Source organism: Pecten maximus, chromosome 17, assembly GCF_902652985.1.
Source record: "Pecten maximus chromosome 17, xPecMax1.1, whole genome shotgun sequence".
NCBI lineage: Eukaryota > Metazoa > Mollusca > Bivalvia > Pectinida > Pectinidae > Pecten > Pecten maximus.
Window position 1 is genome coordinate 5,503,411 of NC_047031.1, and position 26,182 is coordinate 5,529,592.

General features: G+C 38.7%; 1 protein-coding gene across 1 annotated transcript; it reads left to right on the forward strand.

The window, feature by feature from the left end:
- The first annotated feature begins 1,015 nt into the window (after positions 1-1,015).
- LOC117315415 (E3 ubiquitin-protein ligase arkadia-like) lies at positions 1,016-24,710 on the forward strand. Its single transcript, XM_033869598.1, has 14 exons — positions 1,016-1,110; positions 3,376-3,466; positions 4,246-4,372; positions 4,711-4,800; positions 6,161-7,412; positions 7,779-7,849; positions 8,552-8,832; positions 9,322-9,451; positions 9,761-10,190; positions 11,381-11,612; positions 15,084-15,197; positions 15,716-15,811; positions 16,205-16,290; positions 18,595-24,710. Exons 2-14 carry the CDS (start codon positions 3,398-3,400, stop codon positions 18,722-18,724), a joined length of 3,108 nt encoding a protein of 1,035 aa, XP_033725489.1. The 5' UTR covers positions 1,016-1,110; positions 3,376-3,397; the 3' UTR covers positions 18,725-24,710.
- The last annotated feature ends 1,472 nt before the right edge of the window (positions 24,711-26,182 follow it).

A 26,182-nucleotide genomic window follows, 5' to 3' on the forward strand; every position in this document is an offset into this window, starting at 1 on the left:
GATTAATTAGAAAGCATCTTAGGTGGTGTATATATATATATATAGATGGTGAAAGTAAATAACTAAAAGGTTTAACAAAATAACATCGCTAGTTGGCAGCGCGTTCTATGTTAAGTTGTGAATGTTTTTGTTTTTCAACGCGGTATAGGTTCATTTCGTCCAGCAAAAATCTCGGCCCAAACAGTGGGTAGCAGTGACAATTACGGGTGGCAAATCCCATATTACCGACTAAAATTAGGAGATAAATATGTTACCATGATAACTTAAGGAGGTATGCCTCTTATACATGTAGTTATTAATAGCTTTTCACTCAGTACATATATAGTTATAAGTTCCTGGTTAATGCAATATTTTCTTCTTCTGTGGCCTTGTTTAATTCAGCGAGAATGTAGATCCTATAACGATCATTCTCACTTAAAATAAAATGAGCCTAAACCAGGGACATACATAATTTATTATATAAGTTATTTATCATAACTGAAGAAAATCATATTCGTGAGAAGTAAACTCATAATGCATTAATGTAGATTCGTTTCTAAAAAGAGAGAAAAAAAACGTTTCAAGATCATAAAGGGTTCATGGTTAGAAATAAAATTCAGTGATGTCGGAATCAATATGTATTCCTACTATTGTGTTTCTGTGTCCCCTCTACCCCCCCCCCCCCCCCCACCCCCCCACCCCCACCCCCACCCCCAACACACACACCACCATCACCACACACCACACACCCTCACACGTATACACTCATCCTGGTACATGTACAGTACAGCTAGTTGTATTTTTTTCTGCACGGTACGTATTAACTTGAATTTACAAAAAGATATTGTTTCTCATATAAAGGAAATCTTCTTCATTAGTGCTAGTATTAATTAGAATAATAATTTAAACACTGAAACATTTCTTTAGGCATAACAATTGTATCCCAAGACAATGACAATAAAACCAATTCCGGACTCGTTGTTTGGTGGTTCTATGTTTAGTTCGTACTTCTAGTTTTAACCAATCAGCTGTCCGAGGGATATTAAGTGCACCGAACCCCAAACACAAGAAAATGGAGGATTGATATTCTTCGAAATGACAACAAAAACAACTGCTATACGATAACAAAAGGTATTTTCTGATAATTTTATATAAAATTATTTTATTGTGTTTTCTATACCATGAACAGATGGCGATTAGGAGTCTCAATCATTGCGTACTTACCGACTCCAATCACCTGCCTTTGTAAACATTCGCAGAACAAAAACAACTCGGTTGATATAACTGTACTGGATGCCTAGTACACCCATTGTGTACACTCATCGACTGCTTCCTCGTGGGAGCGGCGACCATTTCTAATGTCACACTAGGTAGACTGATATTGTATTTGTATTTATACAATATTAAAAGCGTTCTTTGAGCTCTAATTAATGACAGTTTTGGGGTCAATGTGTAACTAACTGTACATGGCCATGGGCTCATGTTACATAATAGACCTATTTATTTGTTACCTGTTTGCTGAATGCTGACTGTTGTTCTTTGTTAATATTTAATAGCTACTTAAGTATGGTGGTTTAAAAGTTCCTGCTTTGCGTATATAACAAACCATTATATATTTTTTTCTTTATTATTTTCTTTGGAAACGGAGAACCGATACAGATTTGATCGGATTTGATACAAATAAACTGCACCCTATGACCTTTAATTTGCTTTCATGATTTAAGTCGGCGTGTAATGTCAGGAAATGAACAGACCAGTGTTCAAATAAGTGGTATGAGGAGTTAAATTGCCATTTCAGATCCACAACTTGTGTCTGCTTATGTTAAAATTGGTAAAATTAATAATATTTTAATGAAAACTGGGGAAGGTGTTCATTATGAATTCATTTTGTTAGTTTTCATATAAGACTGATTGTAAAACTTCGCAAAAATATTGCTACGTTTATACTGCATGATATGTATATATAAACCTAGCTTAAACTTTAGAAAACCAAATTACCAATGAAAGGTTAACATGTACAGTGTACACTGTATATAGGCACTGTGGAGAAGCTAATTAATCAACAAAGGTTAACATGTACAGTGTACACTGTATATAGACACTGTGGAGAAGCTAATTAATCAACAAAGGTTAACGTGTACAGTGTACACTGTATATAGACACTGTGGAGAAGCTAATTAATCAACAAAGGTTAACATGTACAGTGTATACTGTATATATAGACACTGTGGAGAAGCTAATTAATCAACAAAGGTTAACAGAGTTGGAGGACAGGCACACAGGATCTTGGGTTGTGTTTCCTTGTATTGGTCGCGTGTGGCGGTAATCAGAGGAAATGGGAATATGGCAGAAGATATGAGCATAAACTTTTTCGATCCGGTCATTTAACTAAAATCAGTTTTTGCATGTTCAACTGTTCAGTAGTAACTAATCTATCAACAAAGATGTTGATTTCAGAAAAGATTCACAATTTGTTCATGCAAGGCACATACTGACGCGAGTGGAGACAGCTGGATTGTTTAACACATTCACTGTCAAAAACATCAAATTTATGACAGCCTTAAAGCTTGCACATGCTGTTAAATTTTAACATAATCAGATTCAAATAAAATCACAGCAACAATATATGTATTATATATATGTAACCCTGGTAAATACTGGCGGCAATATACCGGTCAACTAGGAAGATCTTCTCTTTTCTCTTTAGCTCAATCGTCATGAGCATATAAGCTAGTAAGCCAGAGATCCAGGGTTCGATCCCTAGCAGAGGCAGTGATTTTAGTTAATCATATGCTCTGTAACATTGGTGCCCGTGTAGGGGGGGGGGGGGGGGGGGGGGGACTCTGCCTTGCTTCACAGGCATCACTAGTTCTGTTTACCCTGGAAACTTGAGGACAAGTTCTTTCAATCTTTTTTATTTAATTCCATGAGGGGTTGTATATATGTAACTGGTAAATACTAGCCGCAATGTACCGCTCGGCTAAAAATTTCTTCCAATAAGAGTGTAAGACTATAAAAAGCCAGAGGTCCCGGGTTCGATCCCCTAGCGAATTTAAAATGAATCATGGGCTTTGATTCTGTTGCATATTATATACTTGATATATGGGTACATGTGAAGAACAGCAAGGTATATGTCTGTATTGCTTCACCTCCAGTACAAATCAACATAGCTAGCGCAGTACCCTGAGTTGTTATGATTAAGAGCTTGAAAACGATTGTAGCCCGCTAGTCCTAGACTAGTAGCTATAGGATCTCCAGTGGTCTGAAATTCTGGTTGCCCGACTAAATATAGACAGATCGCAATTAGTGACAAATCTTGCTGCTCTACATTGCAGGATGTATATATACCTTCATGTAAGTTAAACTAATATGAATTTGATTTGAATTAATTAACAGGTGGGAGAGAATTTCACCTGACATGGAGTCTCCCCCAACAGAGTCGCCTCCCTTAGCTTGGCCAGCCACCCAATTCATCACAAAAACTGAGGTAAGTATATATGGAGCATTTCAGTTCATCATAGAGACTCCAGCCTAATATTTCTGTAAAGACGCAATATTAATGCCAATTAGCTATGTGTGGTAATAATTAAAAACATTATACTTTCATAGACCAGTATGATTTGCCTTTGTTCTTCAAATTAAAAAATCATGCACAGCTACTTATTCTAGATTAAGAACAAAATATCTTGCTGATGGATATGTCTGATACCATTAATATAATATTTATGTCCAGATCCGAGATATTTCTGTCTGAATTTAGGTCCCATCCCATTCATATCTGGCCATCTGTTGAATGTTAGTAATTTCAGATCGAGAAGTCAAGTCACTATTTCTCAGAAATTTGAAGGATCAAGACACATCGATTAGAGATGTCCCTCAAATCTCAAGAGTGAAACCATATTTTGGGGAGTCAAAAACATGCCTTCAAGGGTCTACTGGATGGCCATGGCCTGTATATGTTGTATATTTTTCCCAATGAGGTTACAAAACTTCCAAATATCTTCAAATATCGTATTTTTCATGCAAGGACGACTCCAAATTCAGCCAGCTAGTTTCCCCATTTCTATGTAATTTTCAATTATGCATGCACGAAAAAAGTCTCAATTTATTCACACCGGGTGGGAATTTAACAAGTGCGTTAGAATACTGAATCAACCATCGCATTACCTAAAAAAGAAAAGTTCTGATTTGAAGGCTGGAAACGGGAAAAACAATTCTGGTGAATTCTTGTTTGAACATAAATTTATGAAAATTTCATTGCTACAGGAAGGAACTGTCTCGCTAAGTGAGGATGGCAAGGGGGACAACTCTGCTTCCCCCTGTGTCAGTGGCACGCCAGTCACTACAGAGTCTGTAGAAGCTCAGGCAGAGGCCCTGGTAGAACAAACCATAGGTAAGAATGTAGGTTTGTTTATCCTGGGGCCGTTTATATGAGCCCCATTCCCAAATTAATTCATTCCCTATTGAAATTATGTCGTATTTAAGCCAAAGTCCTAAAATTTGCAGTTTACTCCTGGACAAGTCTTGGAATTCGATGACCTGGAGTCTGTAAGGATGTTATAAACTTTGTTTTCTGCTTCCTGACCATTTGCTCCTTCTTGATTTTCACAAAGGAATGGACAAATATATTGAAGAATTATTCTAATCAATTTAAAATTTGACAAACAGAAAACAAACCTTGCACTCATGATTTTAAGAATCTAATTTTGATCTTATTTGTTGCTATTTAAGCTCTGACAGGAACTCCAGATGCCTGGGGTCCAGAAGAAGTTGAGGTTGTTTCCATGGATACCAGTTCATCAGCTCCCACCCCAGTACCAGGTACATCTACAGTCAATGAACTTTAGATTTTCATCTTCATAGACAATCGGTCTATGGGATTTCAAAATGTCATAGACCTGCTAAAAACTTCATAGACATAGATTTTTTACCAAAATTACATGTTGACAGAATCGATCCGAACACTACTAGAATTTATATGAAAACGTGGAATTATCCGACACCGTTTGGTGTCGCTAAGAATCTGGTGCATATACAATGAAATCGGGCGTAACATAACACCTACCTTACATATATGGATAAATGAGATATTTATTTACCCCAGAACATCCATTCAGTCCCACCTATATGTTTTATTCCGTTCGTATAGACCCTCGCTTTACGCTAGTCAAAATTCCATACTGTCGACCCGCCATTTTGAAAGTGACAGTACGACTAACTACCCGAATCGGAACGCAATCGACCGAAAAGACCATATATCAATAATTGTGTTTTTCTTCGAACATAGTTAGAATTAAGAAAACTAAGCTTATTCTTCCCATAAACTGTTATATTCAATTCAAAATTTTATTATTTATAAACTATAAGCGGTAAAATATATAAAAATAAATGTTGTATTTTTTTTCTTTTCGCTCCATCGCGCACTTAGGGTAATTAGGCCGACCACGACCTACACATAGTTAGCAATATGGCGTCGAGTCAAGTATGAGATTTTGACTAGCGTAAAGTGAGGGTCTATACGGACGGAATTAAATATCTAGGTGAGACTAAATGGGTGTTCTGTGTTAAATAAATATCTCATTTATCCATACATGTAAGGTAGGTGTTATGTCACTCCCGATTTTATTGTATATGCACCAGATTCTTGTGCATAGACATTCAGTCTTCAGTGTATTTATTTTCCATAGACCGACAGCAAATCTACTAAACTCGGTCTATCGGTCTATCGTTCGCACACTACATCTACATCTATATATCACTGTTAAAATGAGTTTGGAGTTTTAACATAAAATCTTTACAACAATATAACAGTAAAAGTTATTTTAGTGTTTGTTAATATGCATTTTAATTTTAGAGCACAAAATATACAAATACAAATTTTGAATTACATATGCTTATAAATGTAAATTGAAAATTTCAGAACTTCTTGCTTGATAGTCGATACTGGGCTGAAAGTGTACTTTTGACAAACGGCCTCATTTATTTTATATACTGTTGTAGGGCTCTGTATCAGGACGAGTTATTCGTCCCATTAATTCTTGATAAAAATTATTGCATATTTCAGTGAAATTCCTTAAATTTGTAGTTTACTCTAAATATTTCATTTCCAATTCACCAATTTTCTCTTCCCCTCCCGCCACCCTTCCAAAAAGCCCTTTTAATGTGTACTTTATCGTTACAGGTGTGTGTGACCCGGTGACCTCTTCTGACCCTGACATCCTGGTGGAGGGCGCATCGCCTCTGTTCCTAGGGGAGAGAGCTGAACCACTGGCCGACTCCTTAGCTAACTCTCAACCTCTGTTCCTCACAGACTTGACCTCTGACCCCACTCCTCTCACAGACAACTTTCGTTCTTACATGGACCATCTCTCTCACTTGTCACAGGATCATGACAGCTGGGACTGGGATCAAGGTCAAGGCCCATCGCGGGGTCATCAGGGTCAAAGGGCATTCCCACAAGCCTCGCCCCCAAACGGGGACTCGACAGAAGCGCGATGTAGTAAAAAAGACAAACCTAAAGCAGTGAAAAGCTCTCACAAACAGACAGATCGCCATGACACTAGTGACCGTGGTCGGTCAATAGGTGAACGGTCAGACATTATGGACTCACTAAACCCTTACTCTCTGTTCAATTTACCAGCGCCAGGGCCTGAACCCGTGTGGGGGCGACTGGCTTACCGGGGTCGGCGCGATCCCGGGGATACCTCCGGTATGATGAGTGCCTTCTTTCCCCCTAACCCCTCCCGTCGGGCCCAAACTCGGGGCTGTAATCACCGGCCCCTCCCCATCCCTCCAACATCTGGGGCCACACAGCCCTGCGACACATTCCCTAGTCTTCCTACCCCAGGAGCCCAGGTGGAGGGCTGGTGCTGTCGTCATGGTGACGCAGTGTCCATGCTCAACCAATCCTGTAATCACCCTGAATGTGGTTACCATGGTGACATACAGCCTACAGATCTCACCCAATCAGGAAGGCAGCAGATAGCTCGCTCAGACCGGTCGTCTTGGCACGAGCCAGTCAGAATGACAAGGTCAGGAGAACCTAGGCCAAAACCCAGACAAGTGTCTAAGACATTAACAACAATCCCCAGTGATACGAATGAAGAAGTTGAGTGTCACAATTCCCGACAAGACATGGATCGCCACAATGAACAGGATATGTCAAGGGACACAACTCCTGTTCCCAGAGAGGTCACGCCAACAAGAATCACACAAAGGGAGTATGTGGCCCATATGGAGACCGAGAATACAGATGTCAAAAATCCTAATTCAGGGGAAACAGAGAAATTGGACGACAGTATTGACCTGACAGTACAGGATGGCACCGCCCCCAGGGCAGATAGTGCCACACCCACAGGCCTTGTAGTTGAAGACGTAGAACTATCATCAGGGTCTGAGGATAGTGACGTGGAGGTCGTCCGGGTCGAAACAAGGTCAGTCACCAAATTCCCTTACTCAGATTATGCTTTAAAATTAAATGAGTAATTCCCGGGATTCTTGTAACAATAACCCCCAGCAAAGCTATTTTGTGTAATTGCTTGATTTGATAATCTGGTTTTAGTGTCTCGGACTTTCTGTAGTTGTTACATTGTGTTGTTAAACTTCAGCCGTTTTTATTGAAAATCTTGTAATTTGGCACCAGTGCCTTGAAAAGTCCTTGAATAAAAACAAAACTGTTTGTCATGGTGAAGTTTTAATTGTGATGCAATTTCTTTTTCTTTACTTTGAGGTGATCCCAACCCAGATCTGAGTGATTGTCATTGTTTAATGTCAAAGTATCGTTTGTGTTTTGTTAACAGGAGAGGGAGAGGACGAGGTGACTCGGGTCGAGCTGCGACGGTCGTTGTGGATCTCACAGAGTCGGATGATGGTACAGTGTTTTTCCTGCCTACATATTTCAGTCTGAATTCAGGCCTCCAGAAAGTGTCATTTTTTCCAATACCATAATTTTTGTCTGGAGTATTTAATGCAAGGACACAAAGTCCTAACACCTATATACTTATATATATATATAAGCACAGGCCTTGAGAAAGCCTTGGATTTCACCTTGGGTCTTGAAAATCCTTTAATTTCATTCTCGGCCCTAAAAAGCCTTGAAAATTGGTTTACAGTCTTGAAAAGTCCTTGAATGTTAAGGTTTCATTAGGATTAGTGAAACCCTGGCCACTGATCATTTGGATTCAACTTTGTCCATGTCGCCTCCCCTACAGACGTTAATAATTACCATGTCAAATTGATAGTTATAAGTTGCTTTTTTGTTCTCTTGTTCCCTCTCAAGATGACTTAGATGACAGGTAAAATGGACCTTTGATATAGAATTAAGACGTTGAAAAAACCTTGAAATGGCCTTGAATTTGGTTTGACATAATCCATATAAACCCTGAGTGATATATACCCATATTATTCTCTCTCTGATGTTTGGTGTTGTATTTTTGAACGTTCTCTCAATTTCTGCTGATGTTCATCAGCATTCATCTGGTGATAAAGAATATTGGAAGTATCACTGTTAGTACTGTTACTTGGCATAAAATCTAGAAACCATTCCATATTTTGATGACTTTCGTTGTTACAGAGAGAGGAAGCAGCCAATCACAGGCGCCCAGTGACAGTCAGACTAGCTCTGTCTTCCCACCCTGTCTCCATGACAGCAGACAAGTGTCGTCAGGTCACGCAGGCACCGCCGACGTACGTCCCACCAGTGATGTGGGTCCCGACATGTTCCAGCACATTCCACACTTTAGGGGACAACCTCCCCCAGCCCACATCCACAACTTTGGAAATGGTATCCGCATCGCCCACAACTGTCACTCAAACGATGGCCACGCCCCCTGTACCAATCACTCCTGTCAGCAGGTACAGTACTACTGTCAATCAGTGACTCCACCCTCTAGTGATCTTGTGGTATTCATCATATGTGCAATTGTATAGGATTTCATTTGAATTTGAAATTTAGCTATTTCAGAATTCAAATTCCCTTTCTTAGAAATTTGAATGGTTTAACAGTATCAAATTGACTTAATGCAAAAATGTCAAAGGAGGTGAAAATTTTCTTCTAAATAATTATTAACACAACATGCAGCTGTCTTTCGTTAATATGTGAAACCTGTCGCATGAAATATAGCATATAATGTTTTTACTTTAGATAAGTATTTATTTTTTAAATTAAAAAATCTAGAGAAGTGGTTCAACTTGGAAAATGCTATCGTGTTATAATAATGATATCTCACATTGGTAATAATTAAACAGACTTTATTTTGAAAGGCATCATTTAAAAATTAGGTTTAACCGGGTTATTCATAGTTTTGGTACAGAATTTATAACAATTGATCATCCCGTTTACAGCGTCGGCATCACCACATGGTCAACTGTCCGGACCGGTCAGCCTGTGGTTTCCATGACCATAGCCACTGTAGTCATGGTACTATTGGTCGTCAAGGATACAGCAGAGGACACCCCCATTACTATTCCCATGGTAACAAACACTCATTTGAATATTCTGGTAGGGCACTTACATCTGGCTAATATCAATCTCCTCTTAAATCAGCTGGTGGGAAGGGAAGTTGGAATTTATTTCCAGTTTTTACCATTTTGTAAATCACTTTGCAGATCTATGCAAATTTAATATTAAACATTGGAACTGTGTTAGAATATTGGAAAAAAAATCCCCAATTAAGGAAACTGATTTGTTTTTTCAGTCTATAAAGAATTCCTCTGTGTAGATATCTGTGATATTGTTGACAAATAGGTCTTATGTCTAAACAAGATTTGTTGTTGTTTACAGGAAACTGTTCCCATAGTGGAGGAAGCAGCCATCCCCATGTGCATCACCCGACCCCCCACCCCACGCCTCACCAGCCACCCCACCCGCCCCACACCCCACATCCCCCTCGCGCCCATATCCATCACCACCACTATCACACAGCGCCCTTCACCATGTCCCCAGGCGTCCTTCCGATGTTGTTACCGCAGCAACCATTTACCCCTCAGACCTTCAGCGACCTCACTGCCCACCATATCGAGGGACCCCCACTGTTCCAGGCTAGTAACCATGGAAACCCTGCGTGTATCCAGGGTACCGCTCACCCTGGTAACCCGGCCTGCATGCAGAACTCGCCCAACCCTCTGATGGCATGGCCAGGACTACGACCCCAAGGCGCAACACAGGATCATGGGGCAACGTCATCGGCTGGTCCTGACATCAGGACGCCATGGTAAGTGTCATTCATAGATCAAATGATTACCATTAGATTATTGGTAATGGCACCAGATCTTTATCATTCTCCCTAATCGTGAAGAATCATTGTTCAGAAAGCATCATTGGATCAAAAGTGCCGTAGAACTACATCACTACATGCTTTCTGTGATTTTTCACTTTCCAGAAAAAAAATATTATCAATCGAGCAAATTATATGCCCCCAACCAGAAGTCGAGCCCATTACGATTGTAAGACCTATGTCTACTAAAGAGATGAAAAACATGAAAATAACATTATACAAAGGATATAATGTCAAATTATAAAGATATCAAATGAATTTAATATTATGAATTTATTTAGATCTCGATTAATTTGTATTTGTAAGTTGCAGCATATTTTTCCACTTTCACTTTCCGTCAGAAATTATTTTAAACTGAAATAGGAAATCTTTGTAGTGTAATATTGAATTCAACTGATTAATATCAAATTTTAAAAAATACACCATTTATCATGATTTGTCTTATTTTCTACCGAAACGTTAATTTTGTTGCCTTTCTTTTGTAAACATTGCTAACATTTTGCTGCGAGAAGCTCTTCATGTGATAGTCACATGACCTGCAGTCATGGAAAGTCGTATTTGATTGATCAGTTTCCTTCAATATCAGTAAACTCTAAATTCAGTGTCATTTATTGGAAATAAATTAGATCTGACAGCATATTAACGACATAAAAGACCCATTTTCAACACGGGGCCAAAGTGAATATTTTACCAGGTGGCCTATTTGGCTACCAAGTCATAAAATCTAGGCACCAATTGGAAAAATCGCCCGGCCTGGTTATCTTGTATTAAAAAGAAAATACAAAAATTTCAATTTTGTAGATCACTATATATAACATCTCTCTGTTTGGATTGTGAACATCATTTTAAAATTGACTGCAACCTTTGAAAGATTTACCAAATTCCAAATTTACTCAATCTTTTAAGTGATCATCAGGCGCACGCCTTATAGGTCAATAACTCCTTCAACATTTTTTTAATCGTAAGTTTTATAAACTTCAGTTGATTCCTTATAGAATGTTTGGAATCGTCAGTTATCCTTGACTAGAGTTGATTTCTCACTCAAAGGAATATTTGTCGCTCATTAAAATTGTTTCTTAACATTATGTTTGATGATCTGACCATAAATAAATATGTTTTGTGCGTAGCTCACAGACCCAGATGCCTCCGGGATCGTTGCCACAGCCCATGAATGGGGCTTGCCCATTCCCACCTGGTATTGGAGGACAGAGCCACCTCCACCTCTCCACCATAAATGGACCGGCCCACTTCCCTCAGCATCACCACCTTCATCACCACCTGCATCACTATCACCATGGCAACCCAGCTGCCCCTCGGTTACAACACTTTTCAATACCTACACTCCATCCTGAACTCATGGTAAGTTTATTGTGGATTAATGTTGTAATAATTATTCTAATTGTAGGTGTCTTTTGAAATGTTGTCATACCTAGTTGGGATAAGATTTTCAAGTCTGTGACATGTTAAAGATTAGGAAATTACTACATCATATGTTCCTCAGTCAGTATGACATCAGACAATGTTTGGTAGGGGACCATGATGGCTCAGTCAGTATAACATCAGACAATGTTTGGTAGGGGACCACGATGGTTCAGTCAGTATAACATCAGACAATGTTTGGTAGGGGACCATGATGGCTCAGTCAGTATAACATCAGACAATGTTTGGTAGGGGACCATGATGGTTCAGTCAGTATGACATCAGACAATGTTTGGTAGGGAACCACGATGGTTCAGTCAGTATAACATCAGACACTGTTTGGTAGGGGACCATGATGGCTCAGTCAGTATAACATCAGACAATGTTTGGTAGGGGACCATGATGGTTCAGTCAGTATGACATCAGACAATGTTTGGTAGGGAACCACGATGGTTCAGTCAGTATAACATCAGACAATGTTTGGTAGGGGACCACGATGGTTCAGTCGGTATGACATCAGACAATGTTTGGTAGGGGACCATGATGGCTCAGTCAGTATAACATCAGTCAATGTTTGGTAGGGGACCACGATGGTTCAGTCGGTATAACATCAGACAATGTTTGGTAGGGGACCACGATGGCTCAGTCAGTATAACATCAGTCAATGTTTGGTAGGGGACCACGATGGTTCAGTCGGTATAACATCAGACAATGTTTGGTAGGGGACCACGATGGCTCAGTCAGTATGACATCAGACAATGTTTGGTAGGGAACCACGATGGCTCAGTCAGTATAACATCAGACAATGTTTGGTAGGGGACCATGATGGCTCAGTCAGTATGACATCAGACAATGTTTGGTAGGGGACCACGATGGTTCAGTCAGTATGACATCAGACAATGTTTGGTAGGGGACCACGATGGTTCAGTCGGTATAACATCAGACACTGTTTGGTAGGGGACCACGATGGCTCAGTCAGTATGACATCAGACAATGTTTGGTAGGGGACCACGATGGTTCAGTCAGTATGACATCAGACAATGTTTGGTAGGGAACCACGATGGCTCAGTCAGTATGACATCAGACAATGTTTGGTAGGGAACCACGATGGCTCAGTCAGTATAACATCAGACAATGTTTGGTAGGGGACCATGATGGCTCAGTCAGTATGACATCAGACAATGTTTGGTAGGGAACCACGATGGCTCAGTCGGTATGACATCAGACAATGTTTGGTAGGGGACCATGATGGTTCAGTCAGTATGACATCTGACAATGTTTGGTAGGGGACCATGATGGTTCAGTCAGTATAACATCAGACAATGTTTGGTAGGGGACCATGATGGTTCAGTCAGTATGACATCAGACAATGTTTGGTAGGGGACCACGATGGTTCAGTCGGTATAACATCAGACAATGTTTGGTAGGGGACCACGATGGCTCAGTCAGTATAACATCAGACAATGTTTGGTAGGGGACCACGATGGTTCAGTCGGTATGACATCAGACAATGTTTGGTAGGGGACCACGATGGTTCAGTCAGTATAACATCAGACAATGTTTGGTAGGGGACCATGATGGTTCAGTCAGTATGACATCAGACAATGTATGGTAGGGGACAACGATGGCTCAGTCAGTATGACATCAGACAATGTTTGGTAGGGGACCACGATGGCTCAGTCAGTATAACATCAGACAATGTTTGGTAGGGGACCCTGATGGCTCAGTCAGTATAACATCAGACAATTGTAATGTAGTCTGGGGTGAGTGTTTGATCCCTCCAGAGGGTGGTTTGTGTTTCTAATAGAAGCTGAGGTCATGCACCAGCTTGTGCTGTTCTGTCTGTATCCTTGGCCAAGACCTTTGTTGATCTGACTATGATGTTACCAATCTTCTGTATTTTAATCAGTATGGTATCCACCAGCTACTACAGGGAGACCCCACATCTTAATGTTGTGTATTGGGCAGTGTTCGAAAGTAAAGGTGGTTCGATGGCCCGATGCTATAGAAAACCTAGCCGGTCTATGTAAAATTTCTATGTGTTGGCCCGGATGGCTATCAAAAGTTTGAGTCCTGACATATACAATATGATTCATGTAAACAACATTCCTATGTTTTCTGACAAACCATCATAAGAAATCAGAGCTTACAATCCAAATGTTTTCTACCGAAAGCAGTGCATTATTGGCTTCAAACCTTTAATTGAGTATGAACTGGAAGATACAAGCATTTTCGTGACATAATTATATGCTACTTTCAACAAGATGTTTACAAAATGGGTCTATGGAAAAATGACTTGGGCTATGGGATTTCAATTTTCTGTAGACCAATTGTCTAAGGAATTTTCATATACCGTATAGCGGGAAATTTTAGCGGGGCTTTAATTTGGTGGGTCGATATCAAGATCGCCAAAATTTAACCCGTCAAATTTTAACACTGCCAAATAAAAAGATGCGAATAGTTTCCGTTCCAACCGCCATTTACCTATGATAACTCAAGAGAATAACGAATGGTGCGTAACGTTGGTTGTTGCTTGGCAACTGTCGGCCAAAATACCGATAGGTACATGTAATACGAATAGCTAGTGAACAACTACTCACGATACAAATATGATATATATCGCATCATAATTATTTTTTGTGAAAACAAAGCCATCTACCCTATACAATTCAATGAACTGATGTTAACACTTTACCTGTAGATTTTGTTGAACTTACCTGTACGTATACATATCATACAATAGATGACCATGGCGATATCTTACGGTTGATTAAATTCTTTTTGTCTGTGGCTTGTACACATACTCATGTAAACACTAATTTGACAAATCTATATATGTGTTTGTCTGAATTTTTTTGGTAATAGTTTCCGCTTTCGAGACAAAGGATCGATAATACACAACACACTTAATCAACATGGATTGGATGTATGGACATAACATTATTATCTATATATACTTGCTGCGGATATTTCTGGCTAGGCGATTGGGTGCCGTAGATCGTGAGTTCGAGGCCCGGTCAGGGCACGAGTCAAAAAGTTGTCTTCCTTCGTCATTTGTGTTTCTAAGCTATATCTATTTATTAGCACAATATATCATATACACTATGTGTTGGTGATCCGAAGATAAAGATTTGAATTTCCTGTCGTAGTTGTACCGAGAGAAATACCTGTAGGTAATATTTATACTTAACGCCAAATTAAAACCTTAGATTTAAGGGAAATCGCTAAATTTTAACCCGCCAAAATTTAACTTTCAATTTTCATGACGAAATCGCCAAATTTTATGACCGATAAAATTTCCCGCTATACGGTATACTTTCATACACTGATTAGGATATAAACAACTAAGCTAACAATCATGTTTGGACACATTATATGTAGGTATCATTATAATATGACTTTTACTTTCAGTCACAAGGACCCAGTATACATCAGTTTTCATTCCCTGGTCCAATCCCAGGTTTCCATAGAAACATGCAAATGAGACTTGGCAGGATGATGTTACATCATAGGCCAATGTATGAGGTAAGAATATAGGTGAAAACCTGGCCGCAGGTCACAGTTAGGTCAAAAGTTCACATGTACAGTAAGGTCAAACTTTTAAAGAATGTAGCAGTTTAAAATGATGAAAAAAAATGTATCAGCGTTCACAAGTAGACAGTGTTTTATGTATGTGGACCTTTCAGAGCGGGGCCACGGTGGCCGAGTGGTTAAGGTGTACCGACACTTTATCACTAGCCCTCCATTACTGGGTTGCGAGTTCGTAATCTACGTGGGGCAGTTGCCAGGAACTGACCGTAGGCCGGTGGTTTTTCTCCGGGTACTCCGGCTATCCTCCACCTCCAAGACCTGGCACGTCCTTAAATGACCCTGGCTGTTAATAGGACGTTAAACAAAAACAAACAAACCAAAAACCTTTCAGAGCAAAGAAAAATGGTGTAGATTAATTTTCATTAAAATTTCCGTTAAATTTCTTCAGATTATTATTTTAGATATTCGAAACATATCTATTGAAATGTTCAATTAAATGTCGTTGTTTACAGGAATTTTTAAGTCTGGAGGAAAGACTAGGAAATATTAATCGTGGAGCAACGAAGGAAGTCATTGAGCAGAATACGCTGCCTCATAAGTATCACAGGGTAAGTATACTGATAGTTATCTCCCCTGATCCTGTATACTGATAGTTATCTCCCCTGATCCTGTATACTGATAGTTATCTCCCCTGATCCTGTATACTGATAGTTATCTCCCCTGATCATGTATACTGATAGTTATCTCCCCTGATCCTGTATACTGATAGTTATCTCCCCTGATCATGTATACTGATAATTATCTCCTCTGATAATTTTCGCGTCGATCCACTTTTGCTTGCAGTTCAAGATTACGCAAATTTATATCAAAATAATATGCGTGGGTGATTTTTCGTGAACAAAAGGAGTCCGCGTAATTAGCGTAAATCCCCCCTCGTATAAATTTCAACGTTTACAGTACTAGGACCTACAGTTGTGGTTTAAATACAAATTTCATTTCAGATCAAGCGAGATGCGGACGGAGATGATGAACAGCCTGAGAAGTGTACCATCTGTCTAAGTGAATTCGAGGAGGCAGAAGATGTCCGGTAAGTTTTTAGGGTTTTGTGTGAAGTGAAATTGAGTAGGCAGAAGATGTCCGGTAAGTGTTAGGACTTTAGTGTGAAGTGAATTTGAGGAGGCAGAGATGTCCGGTAAGTTTCAGGGTTTTGTGTGAAGTGAATTTGGGGGCAGAGATGTCCGGTAAGTTTTAGGATTTTGTGTGAAGTGAATTTGAGGAGCCAGATGTCTGATAAGTTTAAGTATTTTGTTTCAAGACAGTATACAAGAAATTCAATTCAAGGGATCTTGTAATTTTTGTTAAGTACCAGTTCATTTGTGTTAACTTTTAAGAGAAAACCTTTTTATTTTTAGCTCACCTGCCCGAAGGGCAAGTGAGCTTATGCCATGGTGCGGCGTCCGTCGTCCGTCCGTCCGTCCGGCCGTCCGTCTGGCCGTCCGGCCGTCCGGCGTCAACTTTTTCATTTAAACGACTTCTTCTCAATAACCAGGAGGCCCAGGAACTTCATATTGGGCCTGTAGCATGCTGGGATGAAGGGCTACCAAGTTTGTTCAAATAAATGACCTTGACCTTCATTCAAGGTCACATTGGTCAAATAGGCTATAATCTTCAAACGACTTCTTCTCAATAACCAAGAGGCCCAGTGACTTGATATTGGGCCTGTAGCATGCTGGGGTGAAGGGCTACTAAGTTTGGTCAAATAAATGACCTTGACCTTCATTCAAGGTCACATTTGTCAAATAGGCTATAATCTTCAAACGACTTCTTCTCAATAACCAAGAGGCCCAGCGACTTGATATTGGTGCTGTAGCATGCTGGGGTGAGGGGCTACAAAGTTTGTTCAAATAAATGACCTTGACATTCATTCAAGGTCACATTGGTCAAATAGGCTATAATCTTCAAACGACTTCTTCTCAATAACCAAGAGGCCCAGTGACTTGATATTGGGCCTGTAGCATGCTAGGGTGAAGGGCTACAAAGTTTGTTCAAATAAATGACCTTGACCTTCATTCAAGGTCACATTGGTCAAATAGGCTATAATCTTCAAACAACTTCTTCTCAATAACCAAGAGGCCCAGTGACTTGATATTGGTCCTGTAGCATGCTTGGGTGAAGGGCTACAAAGTTTGTTCAAATAAATGACCTTGACCTTCATTAAAGGTCACATGGGTCAAATAGGCTATAATCTTCAAACAACTTCTTCGCAATAACCAAGAGACCCAGGGACTTGATATTGGACCTGTAGCATGCTGGAGTGAAGGGCTACAAAGTTTGTTCAAATAAATGATGTTGACCTTCATTCAAGGTCACATGGGTCAAATAGGCTATAATCTTCAAACGACTTCTTCTCAATAACCAAGAGGCCCAGCGACTTGATATTGGTGCTGTAGCATGCTGGGGTGAGGGGCTACAAAGTTTGTTCAAATAAATGACCTTGACATTCATTCAAGGTCACATGGGTCAAATAGGCTATAATCTTCAAACGACTTCTTCTCAATAACCAAGAGGCCCAGTGACTTGATATTGGGCCTGTAGCATGCTAGGGTGAAGGGCTACAAAGTTTGTTCAAATAAATGACCTTGACCTTCATTCAAGGTCACATTGGTCAAATAGGCTATAATCTTCAAACAACTTCTTCTCAATAACCAAGAGGCCCAGTGACTTGATATTGGTCCTGTAGCATGCTTGGGTGAAGGGCTACAAAGTTTGTTCAAATAAATGACCTTGACCTTCATTAAAGGTCAAATGGGTCAAATAGGCTATAATCTTCAAACAACTTCTTCGCAATAACCAAGAGACCCAGGGACTTGATATTGGACCTGTAGCATGCTGGAGTGAAGGGCTACAAAGTTTGTTCAAATAAATGATGTTGACCTTCATTCAAGGTCACATGGGTCAAATAGGCTATATTCTTCAAATGACTTCTTCTTAATAACCAAGAGGCCCAGGGACTTGATATTGGGCCTGTAGCATGCTGGGGTGAAGGGCTACAAAGTTTGTTCAAATGAATGACCCTTGACCTACATTTAAGATCACAGGGGTGAAATCGGCTTAAATCTGTAAACAATAATTTTGCGATAGCCAAGAGCCTCCTAGACCAGATATTAGGCCAATAAAATGCTGGAATGAAGGACTAGAAAATTTATTAGTATGAATAAACCTAGCTTACTATGATAATCAGCATAGTATCTGTAGAAATGAACTCAATCAACTTCAAAGTTGCTGTAGAGCCAGGTGAGCGATACAGGCCCATTGGGCCTCTTGTTATTTGTAGTATATTGAAATTAAGCCATTTCAGCTGTAAACTTGCATTTTGACTCTCCTGTTGTAGACGCCTGCCATGTATGCACTTGTTCCACATCGAATGTGTCGACCAATGGCTTACCTCTAACAAGAAGTGTCCGATATGTCGGGTTGATATTGAGGCAGGGTCAAAAGGTCAAATCTCCTCACAGAACTGATAGAAGATGGCTAGTCACCTGCTCAACATTCTCTGTTCTGGTGGAAGTTTGTGGGAAAAGTTACAACATTGTCTTGTGTTGTATTTGTGAGATAACAGGGTGTTATGAGTATGTAGGCTCCCGTGATGGAGAAAATTTTAATCATGTGATCGCTTGCTTTAATGTTGATTGGACAGTTAGTCAGCACGGAGTTCAAGAGGTTAAAAACTCAGGGCTGGTTGATATTAAGTGGTTGATAAAGGTCAAAACCTCAGGAAAGACAAAGGTCAAGGTCATCAGTCAATATTCTCAGGACTATTATGGTCTGCGGGGCTGGCCTCCTGCAGTTGTCATGGTGACCAAGGAAAAACAGCACAGGGAGATAACTCTTCATCCAGCTACAATGTGTGATGCTGAGTAAACAAAATGCTTCCTAGAGGATTACTAATGCATATATACATAGTAACCAGTGCTAAAGTTAAGATGTCAACAAAAATTCACTGCAGCATAATAGAGTGATTCTAACTTAACGGGGAAAATATTCCCACCTCACGCTGTCACCACAGAGATTTGGGGCCTGTTCGTTTATGCAGACAAACCGTAATTTTTTTAAATGTGATATTTCACTCATATATCTAGACAGACCTTTAAAAGGTTAATACAGACTTTGGAAGTCTTTGTCAAGGCTCGTCTGAAAACAATATAAAATCACCAGGTCCATCTTTATTTCATAAACGAACAACACCGGTCCAACTGTTCCAACCGTTTGGACGGCAAAAACGAAAACGGCATTCGTTTTGGTTTTGTAAAGGTCTCATACACTTAGTCGACACGTATGGCCGTCGTGGCAAAAATAATTTGTACAAAGCCGCAATCTTTTTTGCTATCTCTCGCTGGTTCTATAGCAATGCTGGTGGTGTTCTGCCGTGGTTATTTTGATGTTAAAGGTCAGTAACTAAAGGTTGAAGGTCAGAGGTCAACAATCATGTGTGCTATTATATTTTTATGCCTTTTAACTTAAGACTTGTAAGATATGATTATGTGCTATTATTGTGCTATTAATGTATTATATACAGTTTGTTATATACAATCATGGTCACATGGCCTTGTCACATGATTTGAGTGTGAGTGTGTATAGGTCACATGACAGTATGGGTATCACATGACCTTAGCAGCAGCGTAATCAATATTGTGATTTGTGTGATATTAATGGTTTAAAAATTTTTACATAAAAATTGTATTTAAAAATTTCACAGTACAGAGTACTGATATTTTATTTAATATGTATGCAAATTGTATTTTTTTTTCAACAATATTTCAATGACATCGAAATTCAGGGAAATGTTTTGAATGAAACATTATGATATGGATTTTCTAGTTTGCTTTTTAGCATGGAACCCTGTTAGCATGGCTATTCAGACTTGTGAGTACTGTGTCAAAATATTTCAAAAAGTTTCAAGAGTCAAATTTCAAATTTTTTAAATTGTATTCTGACTGATCTTTTGACACAAGGCACTGAATGTGGCGCTGTTATCACGAAAGTTGTCATCGCGTCATGGTCCTAGATCGGATGGCAGTGACTAACATGGTTCCTGGCTACTCAAAGTTAAATGTACGAGGTGTAAAGGTCTCTAATACTAGACACAGGTGTGACAATCATAACGTTGCGTGACGTCACAGTGAATTTAAAAGGGCTTGTGAGAAGGTGAGAAAGCGTCATGTGACTGGCCGAGAGGCAGGTTTTGTGGCCCTAGAGATGTATGGGTATAAACCCGGTCAGGAGACTATCTCTGTGACCAGAGATAAGACTTGTATCGTGTCAGTGGTCAGTTAATGAATTGCCTTGTCTCTGTGGCCAAGAACAAATCTTTAGAGACCATTAATCTCTATGTGTTGTATTTGTATTGCCAGACACAAGACTGTATCTCATTTTTATGACCTTGATACGAGACATGTCTCATTTCTGGCAAGGAACAAAGCCTGTTCCATCTTTAAGCTGGGAGTATGCTAACCCGCCGCTATTTACTCACTTTATTTACTAGTCAATTAGTAGTTTCCAAGTATGTTGTGCTTTTGAATGAATTTAAGTGAATTTGTGCAATTTTTTAATTGATTTTTTATGGAAATAAGCTGGCTTTATATTATATACATTAATGTGATTTTATATCTGTTATTCCCCAAAGGCCACGATAGACTGGTCCAGAGTGACTGTAGACTGGTCCAATGCGTATATTTAGGGTTGATGGGGTAGGCAATGCAGCCAAAGAAAGCTTTCCAGAACTAATATCATTAAACGTTTTACATATATAATCTGTGTCACAAGAATGTTTTAACATTGTATCTGCATCACCAGAATGTTTTAGCTTTGTAATCCGAGTCCTTACAATGTTTAAAGTGTAGAATTCTGGATTTTTTTCTTCTTGTTTATTGAATTAATTTTGTAAAGGACTGTGTTTTACCAAGATCTCTGTCAGATTGGCTTCTTATTATATCCATTTAGAGGTGCAGAATTAGATATTTACATGTGCATGTAAACCTAAAGCCCTGCTTTAAAGGAAATAATACTCTCAGTTGTTTTATTCACTCTAGAATGTACAATATCTAAAAAAAAATGAAGTCCTGAAAACTAACAAAATTTTCTTTACCCATTTTTCAAATAAATAACTACCATAACTTCCTCATTTCCTCATAGAAATCATTAATGAGTTTTTTTTTCAAAATAGTGGTCGAACACTTGGAGCTTAATACTGTGAGGAGCTAGTTTGAATATTGCAGTCGTCTGAAGAGTAATGATTTAGTGTTTTAGATTCTAAAGACTGGAATAAGATTAGAATTATCCCTGTGTTTTTGAGATACAGCTGTGAATATCTAGAATACGCTTCAAACATTAAGTATATCTGTATCAAATATTTTTGTAATTGCTTCGGAAATGACGCTGACAATGTATGTATTATTTTGGAGGTAACAGAAAAAATTTTGGTTGCGGGTTTTCAGTTGACATTTGAAGATTTCATTAAATCCTGAATTCCAACAGGTGTTGAAATAATTCAACATAGACTCATCAGGCTATTAAATAAAATAGTTATAATGATGACTGTTAGTCAGACAAAAAAAACATTACTCTGACTTAAAGATGCTATGTCCCTTACAGTTTACGCTGTTTTTCACAAAAATGCATAAAACGGTATAGAAATATATCTTAACCCTTTCAACCCTAAGAAACTTGAGTAGACTCTACCATTCTTTCATAATTTGAAGTCCAATATGGTCAGTAGGGGTGAAAGGGTTAATGAGAAATGGTGAAAAAACAAAAAAAAACACATCCTCATAATGATTGCTTATATGGCAAAGATGTAGAAAGTTACATTAAAAAATAAATAGAGCAGGACTGCTATAGAATTTCTACATTAAAAAATAAATAGAGCAGGACCTCGATAGAATTTCTACATTAAAAAATAAATAGAGCAGGACCTCGATAGAATTTCTACATTAAAAAATAAATAGAGCAGGACCGGGATAGAATTTCTTCAGGCTGTAATTTCTATAATCATTCAATCCATTTCAAATCTTTTTTTTTATATTTTAAAGATAATTTAGAAGCTCAAACTTTAGGAGGGCGGTAATAATTGATGTAAAGTATGTATGTATCAAAATATACAACAGCTTGTTCTTGTCTTCAATCGATCATAAAGATTATCAGTGATGTAGCTCTTTAAGCAGATTATGTTAAGTTATTTACACTCACAGAATATATATTAGAATATGTTTGCTACAACAACAGAGTGAGGATATTCTATATCAATGCAGTAAACAATTACCTAGTATACAAAATTTGCTGAGGCGTTTTCAAGTTGTTTAAATATCATTTTGAAAAAAAACAACATTTTTTTTAATAGCCACAAGAAATTTTACTTATTTTTTGGACTTCAACATCGCTTTGCCCTTTTTGAAAATGAAAATTTTTACCTTGGTAGGATATTAAGAATTATTTTGAATACAATTGAGTTTTGAAAGGATCAGGTCCAAACAACAAGTAATTAACTGTGGCCCATCTCTATGATGGTGTGATAGGTTCTAGTAGAGTAGTGAGTGGTGGGCAATTTTTTTGTTATTTAAGGCTTTACATTTGGAGTTAACCGGCAAGGTACATTTCACTCTCAAACATCACACTGTGGCTGTCCCATAGCACCAGTGAAACATGCTGAAGAATCAAATAGGTTCGAGTTCAAAAACGTCAGACATGCTTTATCAAGGCCCAGATTTTATAGTCTGTCATATTGCGAGACACATTATCAGGGCCGAAATTGAACATTTGAGGTATACAATATATGTATACCAAAGTTTCAGGTTTTATCATATTGTCAGTATGCCATGTCAGGGCACAGATTTAATAGTGTCAGTAGTATGCCTTGTCAGGGCCCAGATTTGATATTGTCAGAAGTATGCCTTGTCAGGGCCCAGATTTGATATTGTCAGAAGTATGCCTTGTCAGGGCCCAGATTTGATATTGTCAGAAGTATGCCTTGTCAGGGCCCAAATTTGACATCAGTTTTTAATTTGTTCCAGGTGAACGCTTTTAATTCATGCATTTTATAGGGGTCTGTATTTGGCCAGAATTTATATACCTTTGCATGAAATACTCTAAAAGGCTATGTTGTTTTATTTTTCCCCATGAAATTTTATACCAACAAAACAAAACAATGTTGTGATATACCTAAGGGATGTCTGCCTCTCCATGGTAACATCCCGATACTTGTTTTGGACAACCACTACTTTCTTTCTCAGCCGGATACAATTGGACTATTTCTGGGCCAGATCTGGTATAAAGACTACCCCTGGGCCTTGTCTGGTATAGTGGGACTATATTTCTGGACCTTGTCAGAAAAAGTCCAGTATATCGGACTTGGGCCAGAAATAGTCAAGTATACTGTTTACTGGACAATTTCTGAACCTGGTCTGGTATACTTGTCAATTTCTGAGCCTGGTATACTTGTCAGTTTCTGAGCCTGGTATACTGGTCAGTTTCTGAGCCTGGTATACTGGTCAGTTTCTGAGCCTGGTATACTTGTCAGTTTCTGAGTCTGGTATACTGGACAATTTCTGAGCCTGGTATACTGGACAATTTCTGAGCCTGGTATACTGGTCAGTCTCTGAGCCTGGTATACTGGTCAGTTTCTGAGTCTTGTATACTGGTCAGTTTCTGTGCCTGGTAAACTTGACAATTTCTGAGTCTGGTCAGGTATACTGGTCAGTTTCTGAGCCTGGTATACTGGACAATTTCTGAGCCTGGTATACTGGTCAGTCTCTGAGCCTGGTATACTGGTCAGTTTCTGAGTCTGGTATACTAGACAATTTCTGAGTCTGGTAAACTGGACGATTCCTTAGCCTGGTAAACTGGACAATTTCTGAGTCTGGTATACTGGTCAGTTTCTGAGTCTGGTATACTGGTCAGTTTCTGAGCCTGGTATACTGGTCAGTTTCTGAGCCTGGTATACTGGTCAGTTTCTGAGCCTGGTATACTGGTCAGTTTCTGAGTCTTGTATACTTGACAATTTCTGAGTCTGGTAAACTGGACAATTTCTGAGCCTGGTATACTGGACAATTTCTGAGCCTGGTATACTGGTCAGTCTCTGAGCCTGGTATACTGGTCAGTTTCTGAGTCTTGTATACTGGTCAGTTTCTGTGCCTGGTAAACTTGACAATTTCTGAGTCTGGTCAGGTATACTGGTCAGTTTCTGAGCCTGGTATACTGGACAATTTCTGAGTCTGGTATACTGGTCAGTTTCTGAGCCTGGTAAATTGGACAATTTCTGAGCCTGGTATACTGGTCAGTTTCTGAGCCTGGTATACTGGTCAGTTTCTGAGCCTGGTAAATTGGACAATTTCTGAGCCTGGTATACTGGTCAGTTACTGAGCCTGGTCTGGTAGCGTACAGTGGGACATTAACTGTTTGTATAACAATAATGTATCTTGCCTTTCTGTATTGTCATTAAACTATATAGTCACAGCTCCGAGTCTTTATTGTATGTTTTTCATTATTTTAAAGTTGACATCTGTAGTTTAAACACTGATCTATATAGTATGTTCACTCACCCTGATGGCGACCAGAACTTGTGTCATGGTACATAATGTTCATCATCTTGTGTTAATATTTCGTCCCTTCTGCTATTGCTGAATCGATGGTGATATGACATAAGTTTCGTTACTTGGTATTAACTACAAGTAAGTGTAGTAAATTATAGACCTATAACTACTGCTGGTGGGAGAATTCCCTTTCTCAAATATTTCACAAGGTTATCCCGTGGTTGAAAGGTACGTGATAATTTTATCCCGTACTCCAGTTCTATGGCACCAGTGAAACTGCAGGAAAAAAATTTAAAAAAATATTTTTCAAATGGCTGCCATGATGATGGTGATGGCCATCATGCATTTTGGACTGACCCGAAAAATAACAACACTCGAGACCAGTCAAAGCAAATTTGATCTGAACCCCATTTTTGGAACTTAAGAAGTTTCAAAATGGCATTAAAACGTTCAATGAGTGTTGACATTGCAATGATTCAATGAATGTTGACGTTAAACGATCAATGTGTTTATATATTGATGATTTATGGTTTTGACATTACAATGATGTATGATTGATGACGTTACAAAGATTAATGATTGATGTCTCTTGACAATTACAATAATCAATGAGTGATGACATTGACCCTATGAGTGTTGACATAAAACAATGACTGAATGAGTGTTGACAAAACAATCAATGAGTGATGACATTGACCCTATGAGTGTTGACATTAGAATGATAAATGAGTGACATTACAATAATCAATGAGTGTTGACATTAGAATGATAAATGAGTGACATTACAATAATCAATGAGTGTTGACATTGCAATAATCAATGGGTGATGACATTACAATGATCAATGGGTGTTGACATTGCAATAATCAATGGGTGATGACATTACAATGATCAATGGGTGTTTACATTACAATGAGTGTTGACATAATGATGAATGAGTGTTGACATTACAATGATCAACGAGTGTTGACATTACAATGATCAATGAGTGATGATATTACAATGATCCAATGATTGATGACATAATGATCAATGAGTGATGACATAATGATGATCAATGAGTAATGACATAATGATTTACGAGTGATGACATAATGATCAATGAGTGTCGACATTACAATGATCAATGAGTGTTTTCATTACAATGATCAATGAGTTGACATTACAATGATCCAATGAGAGATGTCAAAATGATGAATAAGTGATGACATAATGATGAATGAGTGTTGTCATTACAATGATCAATGAGTGTTGACATTACAATGATCAATATTTCAATTTCTACTAAAGTTAGACTCATTGAAACTACCAAACTTAATCGGTTTCATTTGCTCATGAATTTGACCAGATTAACACTGATCAGTGCGTTGAATACTAGACAAATCCTTAATCATG